The sequence below is a fragment of the Cariama cristata genome, unplaced genomic scaffold, assembly GCF_000690535.1.
Source record: "Cariama cristata isolate BGI_N322 unplaced genomic scaffold, ASM69053v1 scaffold36788, whole genome shotgun sequence".
NCBI lineage: Eukaryota > Metazoa > Chordata > Aves > Cariamiformes > Cariamidae > Cariama > Cariama cristata.
In genome coordinates, this window is record NW_009631286.1 from 1 (window position 1) to 18175 (window position 18175).

An 18175-nucleotide genomic window follows, 5' to 3' on the forward strand; every position below is an offset into this window, starting at 1 on the left:
TACTATTTTATTGTTATTTATTTAATTATTAATATTTAACTATTAATGTTATTAGTTCATATGTACGTGTGTGTGTTTACATTGTATCTATATACATACACACATACATTCATAGATACATGACATACAGCTACAAAGCAGTTTCCTACTGAGGGCATCTGAATTTTAAAATGCCATTTTGCAGTTTACTTCATCTGAATAGTTTTGTTCATTTAGAAAAGTGCAGAATTCCAGCTATTTCACTGTTTTCCTTTTCTTTTGCTTTTTTTCTGTTCTGTCTTATTCCAGACAAGAACATGCTTTTAAATACAGACACTTTTTGTATTACAAACAAAATAATTGTTGTGTATTGTGAACAGAGACTGTGCCTTCACTTTTTTTTTCTTACTGTGTAAACCATGTTTCCTTTTGTAGGGGATTTCATAGCAATAACATCAAGTCAATACCTGAGCGTGCATTTGTGGGTAATCCATCACTTATTACAATGTAAGTGATTAGAGTCTTTTCAATGACTCTTCTTATTAGAGAACATGGAACTAAGTATTGTATTTGTGGCTAATTTAAAATAGCTCTCCTTGTGAGCACACTGTGTAGCACATCATTATACATGCAAACAAGCTGCTATCTTTCCAGCTTTATGGAAAGAATGGCAGTTTGCACGCCCTCTTTAAGGGAAGCGAGTAGTGGTCTCTGACCTTTGACCTTTTATTTGAACTATTTCTTCTAAGTCTCATAGCATTACTGGCAATGTAGAAGCTAGCAAAAATTACTCTTGATGGATTCCAGTCTGAGTTCCCATTGTCTTACATGAGAATGCATTTAATGGGCAAACCTCAAAATAAGAAATTGTAAAATAAATGTAAGAAAAATAGTATCTCATCTTGAGCAGTATTATTCTATGAGCAAAAGCAGCATGACTTCAAAAGTGCAAGGGAACCTCTTCTGAGTAGGTGAAGTTCTGACTTCTTCACCTGCTAACCTTAAATTTGTCTCAGGTCTTAACAAACTTCATATTTGGATTTCTGTCTTAGCAAACCTGGGAGGAAGAGGGAATATTTTGTTGACTGGTTTCTGGCTTTAAAACCAAGAAAACAATGACCACTTGAATATTTAAAATGTGAAATGTGATTGATGGGTATAGATTACTGGGTGAGAAAAGCCCAGAGGTGCACCTCTGCTACAACCAGAGGTGCACAGTCTGTGATTTATCATAGAGAGTTTACTCATTTGCTTATAGCATAATCATGTACTATATTTAGAGTTTCTTAAAATATAAAATGTCTTTTTATCCTGTTTTTGCAGACATTTTTATGATAACCCTATCCAGCTTGTTGGAAAATCTGCTTTTCAACACTTACCAGAACTCAGAACTCTGTATGTATTTACTTTGTTAATTGTCTTTATATGCTGCAATATTAGAGTTGTCCCACAGTTCACTCACCACAATTGCATTGAAATGATGTTTTTAAATTCTAGGACTTTAAATGGTGCATCACAGATAACAGAGTTTCCTGATCTGACAGGGACTACAAGTCTGGAGAGTTTGTAAGTGCCAGAGAAGTATTTTTGCTTTGTTTTATTTTTTTGGATACTGACTTATTCTAAAGAATGTTCTAAGAAATATATTTGTTTTGCAATCTTTGAAAAGTAATCTTTTTTTTTTTTTTTTTTAATAAATACTTTCAACAGGACACTCACAGGAGCACAGATCACCTCTCTCCCCATATCAGCTTGTGACCAGTTACCTAATCTCCAAGTGCTGTACGTTTCAGTAAGATTATTAACATTACATTACTGCAAGAGATTAATGGACAAATGAAATCATTATGATTTCAAAATTACCCAATTACTGCTATTTCTGTGTATCACATTACTTCTTAGGAATTCAGCTCAGGGAGCAGGCCCCCGTGTTACTCAAAAAGTTCACAACTCACTTACCAGTCAGGATTTCCCATACATTGCTGAAAAAGATAATTACTTTGCATATTTTTAGGAAAGGGGAAAATGGTTCTTGATTTTGTTTAAAAAACATCAGAACTACCTTGTTTTCATTCATTCTGTTTCTCCTACAGTAGTCTGGGGTTTTTTTCCTCACTGAGGCAGATAATTCAATGAAGCAAATGGAAAATATAACTGAGTAAGGAGTGCAGTTTTGAGTCCTTGTTTTGCTCCTCTTTTAGTTTCTTTTCCAACCAGACATAAGTAGCTGATTGAAATTTTAAAAAACTGTTCCTTGGCATAGTTGGGGCATATTTTTTGTACTAAATATTCAGTATTATTTTAGCTTGGAAATTTCCTTGGAGTTTGTTTAATCACTACCAAAAGTAATCATTGTGTCCACTTCTTTGAAAATGAGCCAACAGCACTTTCCTCGATGTATTACATCACTGGGAATGTATTTGGTATTAGTTCTCTGGCCAACATTGAAATAGCTCTAATTATAACACATTATTTGAATACCAGCATGGATGTAATGAACATTGCCAGAAAAAATTTAGTTTTAGTTGATGGACTCAATATAATCATTTCCAGAATGATAAAAGACAGAAACAGAGTCTGTTGCCGGAAGAAAGTCTGCACACAGACTTAAGTTTAAATATGTCCTGTATTATTCAAAAACAATAAATAATCTCAAAACAGAAGGCAAATAAATACTGTAGAAATTAATAAATTGTACAGTACGTAGTAGGAATGTCCATTGGAAATTCGCATTTTTTAATTTTTGAGTATCACCCTGCATTATTAGAGGTGATATTTAAAAGGCTGGGGAACTAATTTAACAGCAATTTCATGTACTCAGAGTTGCTCTTCCCCCACTGCCATCAGATTGGAATGAACCTGCCAAGCCCATATTTAGGTTTGCACAGTAGTTTTGCTTGTGCCATGAAGTATAATGGTGCACTGAACTCTACAAGTTAGGTTGGAGACAGCGATCTTGAAGGGGTTTCCTAGCTCAGATACTGGCACAAACACTACCAGCGCAATCACTGCTTTGAAAGACAATTTGTGCATCCTACCTAGCCACCAATACTTCCAAATGTGGATTAATGTACAGGGAGGCTTCCTGAGTGTCTGTGCACCTGCTGTAAGGGTGTATGTGAGAACACGGTCCCAGCGGTCCTCAAGAAACTACCTTCAGCACAGTTGGATATGCACCTCTACATGGGAACCAAAACCACTTGTCCTCTGCTGCTGTCAAGAGCCTTGTGTATTAACAAAGTGGGGAAAAAGTCCTTAAAAATAACAAGTGAAATATTTCCTGAAGCTCTAACAGAAACTGAGAGGAGAAGGATTTCGGGTTTGTTTTGATTTCTTTTTTCTGTGTGTGAAGAGGGAAGCATCAGTATGTACAAAATTCAAGCTGACAACATATTTTTAAGGAGACCTAAGTCACAAATCTGTGCATGACAAAATAGCCACGATCTGCCAGACATGAAGGATTTTGGGTTTGTTTTGTTTTCTTTTTTCTGTGTGTGAAGAGGGAGCATCAGTATGTACAAAATTCAAGCTGACAACATATTTTTAAGGAGACCTAAGTCACAAATCTGTGCATGACAAAATAGCCACGATCTGCCAGACATACCAAGCATCTTCTACCTTGGCCTAAAAGCCTCCAGCTCACTTGAATTCTCCACTGTCATGTCAGATTTGGACCACAGAGTACCTGTGAAAAATATAAAAACAGAGGTCATAATCTTCCCTGCTGTAACAAAAAATATGCAATATTGATGGTAGCCTTTGTGCATAGTAGAAGCACAGTAGAGTATCTTAAAAACACACACAGTCATTACTTGCACCACTTCCAAAAATCAAATATAGAGTAGTCTAAATACCCCTGTTGGAATAGTAACAGTCAAAATAAAATTTTACCAAGGAAGTAAATGGGTGGAGATGAACCAGTTTTAAAGAATTTGAAACAGGAATGAAAAGAGATTCCTCTTTTACATGATAATACTGGATAACTGTGGGAAAGGACATTTTTCCTAGTTATAGGCATAAGCTTTTTTTCTATATTCTTTTCACTAGAAAATTTCCCATTCAGTTTTCCCTGAGCAACATGTATATATAGGATGAGACTGTTGGGTGGTGGGGGTGGGTGTTTGGTTCCTTTTTTTTTTCCCCTCAAATTTCTGCAAATTGCCTGGGCTTGGTTTTGATTAGTTCTATTATACTATAAATCAGTCCAGATGTTTTAGTTATTCTGTAATTTGTTGAGTTTTGGCTCAAGTCTTTTTAAGGTTTTTTTTCCCCCATGTAGTGATTGATTTCAAAGTTAGTTCCAATATTTTTTTAACCATTTCCCTCAGTTAGAAGATACAACAGTCTGAGGAATTGGAGACAACAGTGCTTAATTAAAAGTGCAGAATGGAAAGCTGATTGCAGTCCATTGTGATTAATAGCAGAAAAATACAGGATCTTCTCTGGAAAAATATGACTATATTTATTTAGTAGATTATTTTAAATGGTTTAAATATTTGTTGGAATTTAAACATGATGAATATGAAGTCTGTGATGTAAATCCAATATTCCCTATGAGCAGATGGCCAATATAGTTACTGTAAAACACTCAGCAGAAGTCTACGCTTCAGGCAGGAAATCTTCGGACAATGCAAGGAATTTGCAAATGTAGGATATGGAGTTAATACATCTTGCCTTTTCCCCTCCTCTCTCCTCCCTAGTTAGAAATCAAAATCTGACAGATGATAAGTGAGTTTGCACATTTCTTCTGTGAGTGTGGATAAAAACAAGTTATTTTAAATTGAGCATGAAGATAGACAATGAAAGATCTTTTTCTTATAATGTTACTTTGATGTTAATCTTTCTTTTCTTGTATATTACAGGGATCTGTCTTATAACCTGCTGGAAGATTTACCCTGTTTTACTGCATGTAAAAAACTCCAAAAAATGTAAGCGTCAAACTACCCTAAAACGTCTAAAAAGAAGCATCTATATACAAATGTGTTTGAGCATCATTAATTTGATTATTGCTGGCCAATTTGACATATCCCAAATACATAGCCTTACACTATATTGAAGTGGATCAGAAACACAATCTAAAACACCCTGAAGAGTCCTCCAAGTGCCTTTGAAACTGAGGAGATTCTTATTGCTATTTCAGTGACTTGCATCACAATGAAATCGGTGAAATCAAAGCAGACACGTTTCGGCACCTGGCTGCTCTTCGGTCTCTGTGAGTACAGCCCTAACAGCCATTCACCCATGCGGTATATACTGTCTGCTTGCTATATGCCCTAAAACATCCTTGTTTCTGTTTTTCCTCACTTTGATCATTCACCCATTAGGTCATAACTGTAAAAGGAGAGTAAACATTGGGAAGTTTCGCATCTGCAGCAATTAATTCAAAGATGTATACTTCTAGCTATAAAAGCTGTTACTTCTAAATGTTTTTAATGGAGGTGGAGAGAGATACTGATCCAGAGCTGGTATCTGTTGGCAGGTTCACATAATAGTCAGCTCTAGGGAGCATGAAATCTTTTTATAGAGAACAGTGTCTTAAGAAATAGAGTCCAGTCATGTGCGGGTTTCTGGTTTTCACACAGACGCCTGTGCTAGCAGAGTAATTTTGTCAAGAAATTATTCATGGTTGTAAGTTTTCCCAGGATCAAACCCATACATTTTTTTAAGAGTTGCTTTCAGTCTTTTTGATTTTTCAGGGGCGGTGAAGATTGAGATTAGGAAGTTAAGCCTATTGACAATGGATTTGCTGTTCTTAGTCACGTCATGAGGACCTCTTAGTCCATATACCCCACCCTTCTTTCTGCTGCCTTAGGAAGCTGTGAAGCAGACTGAAAATAACTGCCTTAGACTGTAGAAGGCATTAAGACATTTTAAGAAAGTTGTCAGTTTAATAACTAACACCAGTAACTGACCAACATAATTTAAAAATGGAAAAAAAGATTTTCCACTATGAGATATGTAGAAGCTTATTGAAAATATTTGCATGTAATTAATAGCTTTTTTATATTTAGGCCTGCTAATCAAGTGTATGAAAACTTCCATATTCACTCAGTGGGTATGTAATTTTCCACTCACTTTTCTTGTAGGGATTTAGCTTGGAACAAAATTAAAACTATTCACCCCAATGCCTTCTCCTCTTTGCCATCTCTGATCAAACTGTAAGTATTTGTGTATATTTTACACTCAAATTTTCACATTTTTCTTGCAAGAGCATACAAAAATTTAATAACTTGGTGTCCCAGTAGAAATTGAGGCTTTTTCTATTATAATCTTCTGGTCTGTTGAATCCATATCTACATGCCTACTTTCTTGTACTTCCCCAGTTCCCATAGGTATTATGGCAAAGCTGCATACAACACTGTGTAATCAGAGTGACTTGGGGTCCATGAAGAATATCAGGCATCTGCCTTTCTTCATTCAATTTGTTAGCAGTTTAGTCTGTTGTAGCGGTGGGGAATATTTCCTATTAGTGGTGTTTCAGGACTAAGGAATTGGATTAAAAAGTAAGAAACATTTTCTAGCGTACGACTATATTTCATCATTCCTCATTTCATGGAATAGTTTTTCTTCTTGGTAAGTTCAGCCAGAGTACTTAGTCGTCAAAACATCAGCAGCCAATTTTGCAGGCCTTGTTCACAAGCACTCCTGAGTCCCTACTAACTTTTTCCTACTTCCCACTGTCATTGTAATGCCTCTTTAAGGTGAATCCCTGAGCATTGGGTGTATGGGGAAGATATGAAAAAAAATCCTTCTGGAGTCATCCTGCTGCATGGTTGTCACAAAGATACACTGCTGGGCATTTGCCCACAGGTAATCCAGTAGCTGCTGGGAAACCTAAATTTGGAAAGTGGTATTCATTTCAATGTGCAAAGCCTCCTCTCTGAATGGTGCACTGAAAAATGTCCATAAAGACAATATTGTCTATGACATCCCTTTTGGGGCCCTCCTGAGAACCTTCCTACTTTGTGAGGTAGGCCATAAGTTGTAGCTTTGGTCAATAGCATAGAACAGTCGGAGAGGGTTAAAGAAAAAAGCCCTTTAACATACACAGTAACACAGTGTACAAGTGTTTCCTGAAACATGGTCATTTTTACGATTGCAGTAGGACTAGAATTTCACCTTTGGTATTTAACCGTGTTGTGAGCAAGAGGACACACACTAAACCAGATAGGTAGAACACCAGTCCATCAACATACCTTATTTTATATCTAGCCCTTAGATTTCAGTAGATAGTCCAAGAGACAGGAACTTTGCTCTTCAGCCTTGGGCATCAAAGCATTTTGGCAGCACCAGACTCCCCTTCTTCCTCCTTCTTGACTGTTGACCGTCTTAAGTATTGCAGCGTACATAATTGTGAGGAGGACTGAAAAGGCTCATAGAGTCAATGGAAGGGAGAGGGAGAAATAGAGAACAGAATACCTCTTGGCTTTCCCTCCTTTGATTACTTTACTGTCTGTCCTTGATCACTGTCACTTTTTTGTTCACCTGTTTTACTTCCCCCAATTTACATATCCCTGTTCATCTGTGCTGGTTTCCCTCAGGTCCTCAGGCAAACGTCAGCTTAGAACTGTCACTTTCATCTGCTCCAGCTGGGACCCGTCCTATCCTGAAACACACGTCTTCCCCGTACACCTGGCATGTTCCCTGTGGAGCTTTCAGGGCAGCTGTGCCCTCTAGCATCCCACTGAATCTTTTAAACTGTGGGAAGCTCTTCTGGTACTGGCTCCCTTTAATTCAAACAGTCTAATGAACAGGTTGTAAATTCATTTGCTAGTCCCAAAACTGGCACTATGAATGTTTGGAGTCAAAATTTGGCAACAGAGACTTAGCTAACTACTAGATATTACTGTTAGCTTTCTGCTAGATGCATAGGTGCATACTCCTGAGTGGTGCTGCAGCTTTGCTCTGCTGACTGGGTTCTCTGTTTAATGCAGTAGTTTCTGATGGAGTTAGAGAAGTCTGACCTGTTTTTCCAATGTGACACTTCTAGTGCTGAATCAAAAAAAAGAAAACCTGTAAGCTGATTTTTATTTGCTGTTATGCAGGGATGTGTCATCCAACCTTTTGTCCTCTTTTCCTGTGACGGGACTACATGGTTTAACTCATTTAAAATTAACAGGAAATCATGCCCTACAAAGTTTGATATCATCTGAAAATTTTCCAGAACTCAAGTGAGTATATCATTAAAACTAATAAGCCACATTTGTGTTCATGTGCAATGGAAGGTGTGTCAGTGTGTAACACATGTTACTTCGTATTGTCAGTCTTTGATCTGTGCTATTAAAACTAAAGCAAATATGATAAAAATGATAGACTTCTTTTATTATGCTCACTTTTAACTGAAGAAACTACGAAGGGTTTTGAAATATTAACCCCAGTACTTGCTTAATACAAGCCACATCTGCTTCCTGGTGATATGTTTCAAAAGCTGTTAAAACAATATTGCTAGCAGCTTAGTGGTATGTCCTTCTTCTACTGGATTGTGCTTACAGAACTTCCATTATATTTAATGAGAACACAGCAAATATCAAGGGAAGAATATACTCCTGAAGTTCCAAAATATTTGATCTCTTTTGTTTGAACATGTTTTTTGTGTAATCTTTTGATTAAGATTCAGATAATACTTTGCCATTATTACTAAAACATTTTGACGCTAGTAATTTTCTGCTGGATGCTCTGTGGTACAGGAAGGAAATGTTCTCGAGAGATCATTTGCAGCTCTGCTAGTCACTGAATGACCATAGAGAAATCACAGTAAACAGAGTTTTGCCTCTGTCTTCAGGGTATTTGGGAGTGTCTCCTAACTATCCCTTGATTTTTATATTTTAATTAGACAATGCCAAGTGCAACATATATTTTTTCCATGTTTTGTTGTAAAAGGTTTGATATCATAAAATTTGAAACATTTAAACAGTGTGCACATAGTTACAGAATCACAGAATGGTTGAGATTGGAAGGGACCTCTGGAGCTCCTGTGGTCCAACTCCCCCTGCTCAAGCAGGGTCATCTGGAGCCAGTTGCCCGGGACCATGTCCAGAGAGCTTTTGAGTATTTCCAAGGATGGAGGCTCCATTGTTATGTCTTCACTAGATTTGCCTTTTGCACTGGAAAAGTCCCAGGAGTCCTAGCAGACAGATAAGTCAAGGAGATGTTACCACTAACGAAAAGGACTGGAGTGTTTGGAGTTACCAGTAAGGGAGTCATGACTAGAAGTGCGGAGCTGAGTATACCACTGGAGGGATCCACACTAGAACACTTCTATGATAGCATGTTAATACAAACTGAGAGAAAAGCTGCAAGAAAATAGTTCCGAGGTTAGGAAAAAATTCCTTAAAAGTCGTAATAAGCCCAGTATTGTAGTTTGCCACAGAGGAAACTGGGCAGTGACTTCATCACAGTGTATGAAACTACTTTATAGCATAAACTTTCAACATACTAGAAACCTTATGCCTCTTTTACACTAGAGACCTTGAGATGGATCTCAGAGGTCAAGAAGCAAGTACCGTAAGAAATCATGAATGGTTGAGACTGAGCTTCACCATAGTTTTTATTCTCTCACTGATTTTGCCCACATGTTGAGGCAGGTGACGATTCTAAAATATCTGAAGGTTTTTTAAAAGAATGTAAACACAAGAAAATTGATTACTCCAACCTAGCAAATATATAGTGATGTATATACCATGGCCTAGAAGCGTAATAGCTGCTGCAGTAGTCCTAGAATACTCCACTATTCAACTGATTTATGTGCAACTAAGATTTTTTTAATTCTTTTATCAAAATATCTTTATATTTTTATCTTTATATGATTTTTCCAACCATAAGCTTATATACATTGCTGAGATGCAACTACAGTGTGTTTAGTCTGGGTACGTAGTTAACAAGGATGTGTCAGACAATAGCTTAAGTCTTAAAAAAGGTATAAGAAGTATGATTAATATATCTAGAGTTGATTAACATCTGTAAGAACAAATTATACCCAGTCAGGAGAAAATGGGGTAAAATCCTGACCTGGAGTCTGCAGGACTTTGACCATAAATCAAAATGAGGCAAAAACTTCACACAAGATCACTGCACAGACAATGCATGAAGCACTAAATTTGAACAAAGATCTAAAACAAAATGAAATTTCACCCTTTGTGATTGTTGGAACTAGACACTGGTTACAACATTAAAGACAAATTCCTGTATAAAAGCTTCCTGCTCATCTAAATGGGTCATTGCTGTTCCATACACAGACACATCAAAGAACTGAGCATCCTCTGCTCCACCTTCAGCAACGGCACGAGAACGCTCTACAGAGCTAAGCCCAGCCTGCTATGGCAAGCTTTGAGGAAGTAAAGTCAGGCTGCCAGGCACTCCTTCCTTCTTTATCTGATGCTTTGATTCAGCGCTGTAAAGAACTCTGTGATTTGCTCTGTTCATCATAACTGTGCCTTCCCACTCACCATCAACCCCACACCTTTGCGAGGCGGAAAAAGACCTTGTGTTCTCTGCTGCTTAATCTAAAAACAGAAAAAAGAGGCATTCCTTGCTGCAGGAAAAAAATTATCAAGGATACAGATACCATCAGTAAGATAAGCAGTATATAAAAATAAATTCAGTTAGTGTTTCTAAAAGAGTTTAATTTGACAAAGTCCAAATCTAATTACCCACATCAAATAAGCGCATAAGCACCAGCTGTAAAAAGGACTGCTTCCAGCACTGCATGGCTGACAGTTGCTTGCTTTTTATTATTTTTTTTTTGTGAAATGTACCTTTTGCGAGAAAGAAATTCCTCTGTCACCACAAAGAGCTGATACTAAATTGCTCTGCATTGCAAAATAGGTTTGGTCCTCTGTGTTCTGCGTCCCAGTCATTCTGTGCAGTTAGGTTTAGCACACAGATTCAGAAGCATTTGCCAATTTGAGGCCCGTGTGTATGGTTTAGTAACCCAGGGGAAGAAAAAAAGAACAAAACTCTTCAGGTTGAGGAAGCAATGCTAGAAAGATCTAAAGAGAGGATAGGAAATGGGAGTCTTGCTCTTTAAAGATAATTTAAAAGCAGTGGGGTTTTTTTAGCTACTTCATCTATGTGGTGGACCAGTACAATGTAAGAGGTCCACATTTCCAGTGTATGCCAGGCCATCAGACTGGTAGCACCACAATAGCATCTGGAAATCTGTCATTATTAAGCACATAGAGCTGTTTGGATAACCAGAGAATACATTTCTGTTAGTCTCTTGAGCCTAAAATATCCACTAAGTGTTCATTTCCCTAGCTGTATCAGTGTCTTCCAAAAGGTCTGAAGCCACAAGTTGCAGTCATCACCTTGCAGAAGTTTCTTTTGATAATTTTTGTTGTTGTTTGTGGGGATTTTTTTCAGAAAAGGGACATTTCTGGTTGGGGATTGGGATTGTTTTTAGCCCAGGTGAGTAGCTATGGATTAGTCTAGTAATCTATGGGTTTAATAATAGTTCATTGAAGAAGGGCTTCTGGGAAATGTGTTCAAAAAAAGTTTAATCGAGATAATCTCCTTATTTTAAAAGATGGCATGCACAGAAATGAGTTAGAAATTAAATATTTAAATCTGCTGGCATCAGGTTGCTTGATAGTTAGATCTTGTTTATCTTAAACTTTTATTGAAGTACCTTAAAAATACCTTATGTAGCTTTTTGTATTGGGTACAAGGGTACAGATTATTGTTGCTAATTCCCAACAGAAATGTAAGTATAGAGAATCTAAATGCCCCAAAATGCACTAATTTAAAAATCACTTTAGAGCTTAAGATTCCATTTGTCCCCCCTTGTACCAGACTTTTGGCTAGCGCACAAGTTTAAGTCCTGTTGGCACTGGGCCTGATCCAGACTGATTTCTTTGCAGATTTCCCAGGGGGTTAGAGGTGACTTGGAATGCTCATTATGTTAATTTACATGATTAACCTGTTGAAAGTAATCTGATAGGAGGATCTAGTTCTATTTTGTTTCTTTTAAGTCAGAATAACTTCTAATCACCTCTTTATCTTTGAATTTTTTGGTTTATTGGGCTTTTGGAATTAAGGGGAGTTGTTAGGTTTTACTGTGTACTATTGGCGAACTGTGCAAATTAAATATTTCTGCTTCCAAAGCATAAAATGTATCTAAGGAATAGAAGAAGTAGTCTATAGAACTTGAATATATGTAGTTCTTCCATGCTACCCCAGAATTTGCACATCCTCAAAGGAATTAAATTCAAAACATTCCAGAAATGAGCGATTTTCTGACAAAAGAAACCCTGAAAATGACTTAAACTCTCAGACCTGTACTCAGCTATGTGCTAGGAGTACCAGTGATCATAAAAGAGTTAGGAATGAGCATCCAGTGTCCTACAATGACGGTGCTCATTTCTAAGATGACTAATAAGGTAAAACCTTTTCGTCAGTGACATCTGCTTTCACACACCGAACCTTTCTGATTCATTCACCTTTTGATTTAGAACACTGCTTTCTTGATCTGTGCACAAAAGACAATCTCCTTTTTGCAATCTTACTGCAAAAAGAGATGGAAAGAGATGGATAAAGTTTGAATTCCAAAAAATCTCATTGTCCCTAAACTGGAGAAATTACATTTGGGAAGTGATGTTTTGGTTTTGCCTGTTAGGCAAGTAGATGCAGTTGTGATCTTTGGATCTGCTTTTTTAAAAGAAACTATTAAGAAAGTAACATGGAGGAACTGTTGAATTACACTGTAAAATCATTCAAAATCATAAAATAGAAATACAGCTGTAAGAGTAATATTGACTCAATGGCAAGGCACATGTCTCCCACTTCCATATCCCCCAGGAAAATGCATAAGAAAAATTCGTTGTGTCTTTACTAAAATTAGCCTAGAAATCATCTGCATTTCTGATGTGGAATTTTATTTGTGAGTCCTCATTTTGTGTTATCGTGACTGATTTTTACCCATAGATGTTTTTACTTTCACTCATGGTTATTTCAAGAAATTCCTTTGTGCTAACAGTAGAGGAGCAGTACAATCCGGTAACTGGTGCTAAACCGGTATCATGGCATGTTTCCTTATTCTTCTACAGGGTCATGGAAATGCCTTATGCTTATCAGTGCTGTGCCTTTGGAGCTTGCGAGAGCCACTACAAAATCTCCAGCCAATGGAACAAAGATGAGAATAGCAGCATTGACGATTTTCACAGGAAGGATGCTGGGTTGTTACAAATTCAAGGTAATCGTCATCTCTAGCTTTTAAATCGACCTGAAGGCTGTGAGCAGCCTGTGATGTTAAACAAATCCAATACTCTTTTACAGTCACAGCGGCAGCCTCTCCCCCTCTCTTGCCCGATAATATGTTATTCAAGCATTCCTATGCTTAGCAAACTGTTTTTTTTCAGGTCTGCCTTTGAAAAATCTCGCTCACTCATCTTTCCGTCCAAATAATAACTATAATAATGTGGGAAGTGAAATCTTCCTTTTATGTGAAAGACAGGGAAGTGGTGCTGGTATGTAATCCCATACAAGAGCAGGCCAGCAAAGATCTAGTTTCTTGCCAGCCTTGGAAGCAGCAACGCATCCTTGGCTCTCCTGCTGCCCACATGCTTCAGGAGGAGTCACAGAGCTTATGTGGCTGCTTCAGCATAGCTGCCGGTACTTTTTCCCAGCACTTCCTGGGTACCAGAGAGTGCTTCTGCTCTCCAGGACAGAAGACTACTGTATTTTTCTTCCCCTTCAGAACAAGGTCTGTTACTTGACCTGTTACCTGTTACGTAGGTGCACACATTAATGTTATACCATCCTGCTGCTTTCTGTGCTATCTCTGCTCCTGCAAACCAGTAAGTTGCAGAGTTCAGGACTAGCCCCAGTGAGAACAGAGTCAAGAATATGTGGTAGAGCGATGACGTAAGAAACACAGAAAAACCTGGATTAATTCTTAGTAGCCAGGCACAGCAGGAGAATTCATATTTTAAACTCCTTCCTAGGCAGTCATCACATTGCAAATTGAATAATAGAGAATGTACCTGTAAGTGATTATTTTCAGAGAAGTGATGACGCCAACTTTTTAAATAATCCCTAGTACAGTAATTCAAAACCAAGTAGGCATACATCTGCTTCTGCTCACAGCTTGGCAGGCAAAGGGACAAGACCAGGCCTTAAATACCACAGACATTTTTGCAATTTGTACTAAAAGAAGTTTTCCTGAAAATTGCAGTATCAAATCTGGGTATTTTTTCCCCCACAGATGAGCGTGACTTTGAAGATTTTTTTCTTGACTTTGAAGAAGATTTGAAAGCTCATCATTCAGTGCAATGCTCACCTTCTCCAGGTATGAAACTGCCAGACAGATAGGAATCCAAGCACAGTATTACCAGATATTCTAGATGCAGAACAAACTCTGAATCTGACACTAGGACACTAGCCTGACATTTTGCAGTAATTTGATGAGATTAATACAAATACATTGCATAATAATACAAAATTTTGCACTGAAGTCCAAAAAACTATTCAGCTACTAAATTCATCTATGAGTGTAACAAAAGTTTTCCCCAGTCCTCAAGCAGATCCTCACTCCGGGCCCCTTTTCACAGGAATTGATCCCCTTATCAAGGGAATGAGAGAGCAAAGACACAGATGATAAAGGGGAGCAGAATCTTTGCTCACTCAGTCATTTGCAAAGCTAAAGCAATTCTTCTGAACTTCACAGAATTATTCTACACTTGAGCTCCTTCAACAACACACATTTTAGTCCAACGTCTAGGAAATACCAAACACTACTGTACTGATGTACACAGTCCATCACAAAGGACCCCCAACACTGTCATTTTCTTTATAGAATAGTGCATCCCTGGCTTCGTAGTGTGGCAGAAAGGAAAAAGAAATACATCAATTGAATTGCAAAGCTACAGGCCACCAGTTCCACTGAAAGTTTCCTTTAAGGCAAGGAAAGAAATATGTCTTTGGAAGGTCACTTCTAGCTTTAACAGCCATGGCCATAAGTTTTGCTTGCCTAATTCAGCAAACATTTTCTCTAGCCATTCTTTCATCATGAAACATGAACAAAAAACCTCAAGTGACAACTAGTACTTCAGCATTCATTCCAAGTCAGATTCTTGTTTGTAACAGCAAATAATATTTTTTTTTTAATTATGTAAAGAGGAATAGAAAAGGCAGGAAGCCAAAGAATTTAGAACCATTTGACCATCATTTATTCTCCAATGGCCTATATATAACTAGAGTTCACAAAAACATCACTGTCTTCAAGGTAAGTTATCACCAGACCCAAGAGAAAATTTAGCTTCCGTGCTGATGTTTCAAATGGTATCTTAGAAAAACTTGCAAACTGACACCATAAATGCTTATGCCTACTTGATGGCAACAGTCATATAGAGCGCATCTCAGCTGCGGGGTTTGTGTCTTCATGGAGAAGCACAGACCACTGTGCAGGACTTGCTTTGACAGAGCATAGCTGGCTCGTACCAACATAAATAATGTTTCTCAGACTGCAGAGCGTTCAGCTTCAACCACACAGCATATGCACCTCAATTCTATGAGAATACACAGGAGGCTTCAATCATAATGACCTGACTTCAGCCACAGGTCAGCAGAGGTCCCTCCAAAAAGGCAGCACTTCCAAATGCAAAGGCAGCTTCAATTTTCTTAGACTGTATAATGACATAAGGTAGCCAAAGTGCATCTGTCCATATCCATTACATCACACTTCACTAGGACTCATTAGCAGTCCTAGTTCAGAGAGAGGTATCTTTTTCAGCTTTTTTCACACACTTGACAAACATCACAGCATTTCTTGAAACTACATACTGGACATTCACATTGCACTTGTACTACTAGGAACAAAAGAAACCCATAGACTATTCGGGTTGAGGGACAAAGACTCATGCACACCAGTAATGCAGCATGCCTTTCGCAGCATGCCACCAAAGTCTCAGATTACTCCAAAGGGCGTATTTCCAGCTCCCTTTTTGGAGTGCAATTCGCTGGTTGGCTGTGCTGAGAACCAGCAAGAAGCATGAAATTTAATGTCTTAGAAAGTACAAAATTATTTCTTAGCTTACATGGGTTTCCCTTGCCCTTTTTATTTTGTCATTTCAGGTCCCTTCAAACCATGTGACCATCTGTTTGGTAGCTGGCTGATCAGAATTGGAGTGTGGACCATAGTGGGTTTGACCTTTATTTGCAATGCACTGGTGTCTGCTACAGTTTTCAGATCTCCATTGTATATGTCCTCCATAAAACTTTTGATCGGTTTAATAGCTGTTGTAAATGCCTTGATGGGGCTGGCCAGTGGAGTACTGGCTAGCGTGGATGCATCAACTTTTGGTAGCTTTGCTCAGTACGGAGCACAGTGGGAAAGTGGAATTGGTTGCCAAATAACTGGCCTTCTCTCTATTTTTGCTTCGGAGGCTTCCATTTTCCTCCTTACCCTAGCTGCACTTGAACGTGCATTCTCTGTAAAGCATGCTACAAAGTTTGAAACAAAATCCTCCATTGCTAGTGTAAAAATTGCCGTTTTCTTTTGCTTTATGTTGGCACTCATCATTGCAGTGATACCACTCCTCACTGGGAGTGAGTATGGGATTTCTCCGCTTTGTTTACCACTACCATTTGGAGAACCCACTGCTATGGGCTACATGGTAGCACTGGTATTGCTGAACTCCCTTTGTTTTCTGGTAATGACTATTGCTTATACAAAGCTCTACTGTAGTTTAGAAAAGGGAGAACTAGACAACATTTGGGATTGCTCTATGGTCAAACATATAGCCTTGCTACTTTTTACTAATTGCATTCTTTATTGCCCTGTGGCCTTCTTATCTTTTTCCTCCTTACTAAACCTCACTTTTATCAGCCCAGAAGTGATTAAGTCAATATTGCTAGTGATTGTCCCACTGCCGGCATGTCTAAACCCACTCCTTTACATACTTTTCAACCCACACTTTAAGGAGGATTTGGGAAGTCTGCGAAAGCAGACTTTGTTATGGAGGAGATCAAAACATGCTAGTCTGATATCTGTGAATTCAGAAGACATAGAAAAACAATCTTGTGACTCAACACAAGCATTGGTAACCTTCACAAGTGCCAGCATATCATATGATATGCCTACCAGCAGTTCACTAATGCCATCGTCTTACCAAATGACAGAAAGCTGCAATCTTTCCTCAGTTGCGTTTGTTCCATGTCACTAGTTTCAGTGGCAGTACAGAAAATATCTGTGTTTACAAAATTTTTCATCCTGAAAGTAAGTATGGATGTGTGCATACAAGCTAGAGAGTGCCTCTGAATTGTTGTTACACACATTAGAAAGCAGACAATGACAAAACTTGCAGCAGGCTGAAAATCCAATACTTGAGCCTTCTCAGCCTGCTTCCACAATGCTGGGATGAAGAGAGAAACTGAAAGCTGCTGCAGTTTGTGCAGTTGTATCAGCTGCTCTCTTTTAAAGTAGCACTACTCAGAAAGGGCATCAGTCGGTCAAGAGCAAAAATAACATGTTAAAATTGGTAAGACTTTTTTTCAAAGCATCACCTGATACAGTTTGTTTTCAGGGATTGAGGTTTTTTTCCTATTTATAGTAATTTGGTTTTAATAATAGTTTTTCAGTGCCACGATTGTTTTTATAAGCACCTGTGTATGGCCCTCATTCAGCAAGGTATCTATATGGAAAAATAGTCCTGTTCAAGTCCTAAAGGTTTCTGCAGAATAGACTTTGGATTGGTTTTGGTTTTTAGACATCATCTGACTTGGCAAAGCATTTTTCAATTGTCCACTAAACCTACAAAATTAACATGGTATGAAATAAGTTATTCAAAATCCTGTTAAGTGCTTAAAATGTAATTGTAAATGGCAAACCATTCTCACATGGATATTTTTCTAGTGAGGTCCTGAATTGCTACCATGCCAGTAGAATTACTCCCAGAATTACTGCTGATAAACCTGGCAGATGAGTCATAGAATTTAAGGGTGGAAAATACTACAAAGAAAGTCATCAATACAAAAAGACTGGCATGCTGAGGGCACTTAAAGGACACCAAGGACATTCACATAGAAACATTCATTTAAGGTAATTTGTCTGGGAACAAAACCTGTAGTCCTGCTCATGGCATAATTTCTGTCCTGTGAAACAGTGATTCTAGAAAGCTTCCAGATCATGGCCACTAGCCAGTTGAAGATTTAGAGCCCACTGTGTCCTTTCGGCTAAGCATAGCCAGTATCCTTAGCCAAG

At 38.1% G+C, this 18175-nt stretch overlaps 1 protein-coding gene across 1 annotated transcript; it reads left to right on the forward strand.

Moving 5' to 3' along the window:
* Window positions 1-414: 414 nt before the first annotated feature.
* LGR5 (leucine-rich repeat containing G protein-coupled receptor 5) lies at window positions 415-17138 on the forward strand (the record flags this gene model as incomplete). The annotated part of the gene is made up of 11 exons (XM_009705889.1): window positions 415-486; window positions 1303-1374; window positions 1477-1545; window positions 1690-1761; window positions 4842-4907; window positions 5120-5191; window positions 6066-6137; window positions 8025-8150; window positions 13023-13168; window positions 14180-14263; window positions 16048-17138. Coding segments are annotated over 11 exons (1942 nt in total), but the record flags the coding sequence as incomplete, so codon positions are not given.
* Window positions 17139-18175: the final 1037 nt, after the last annotated feature.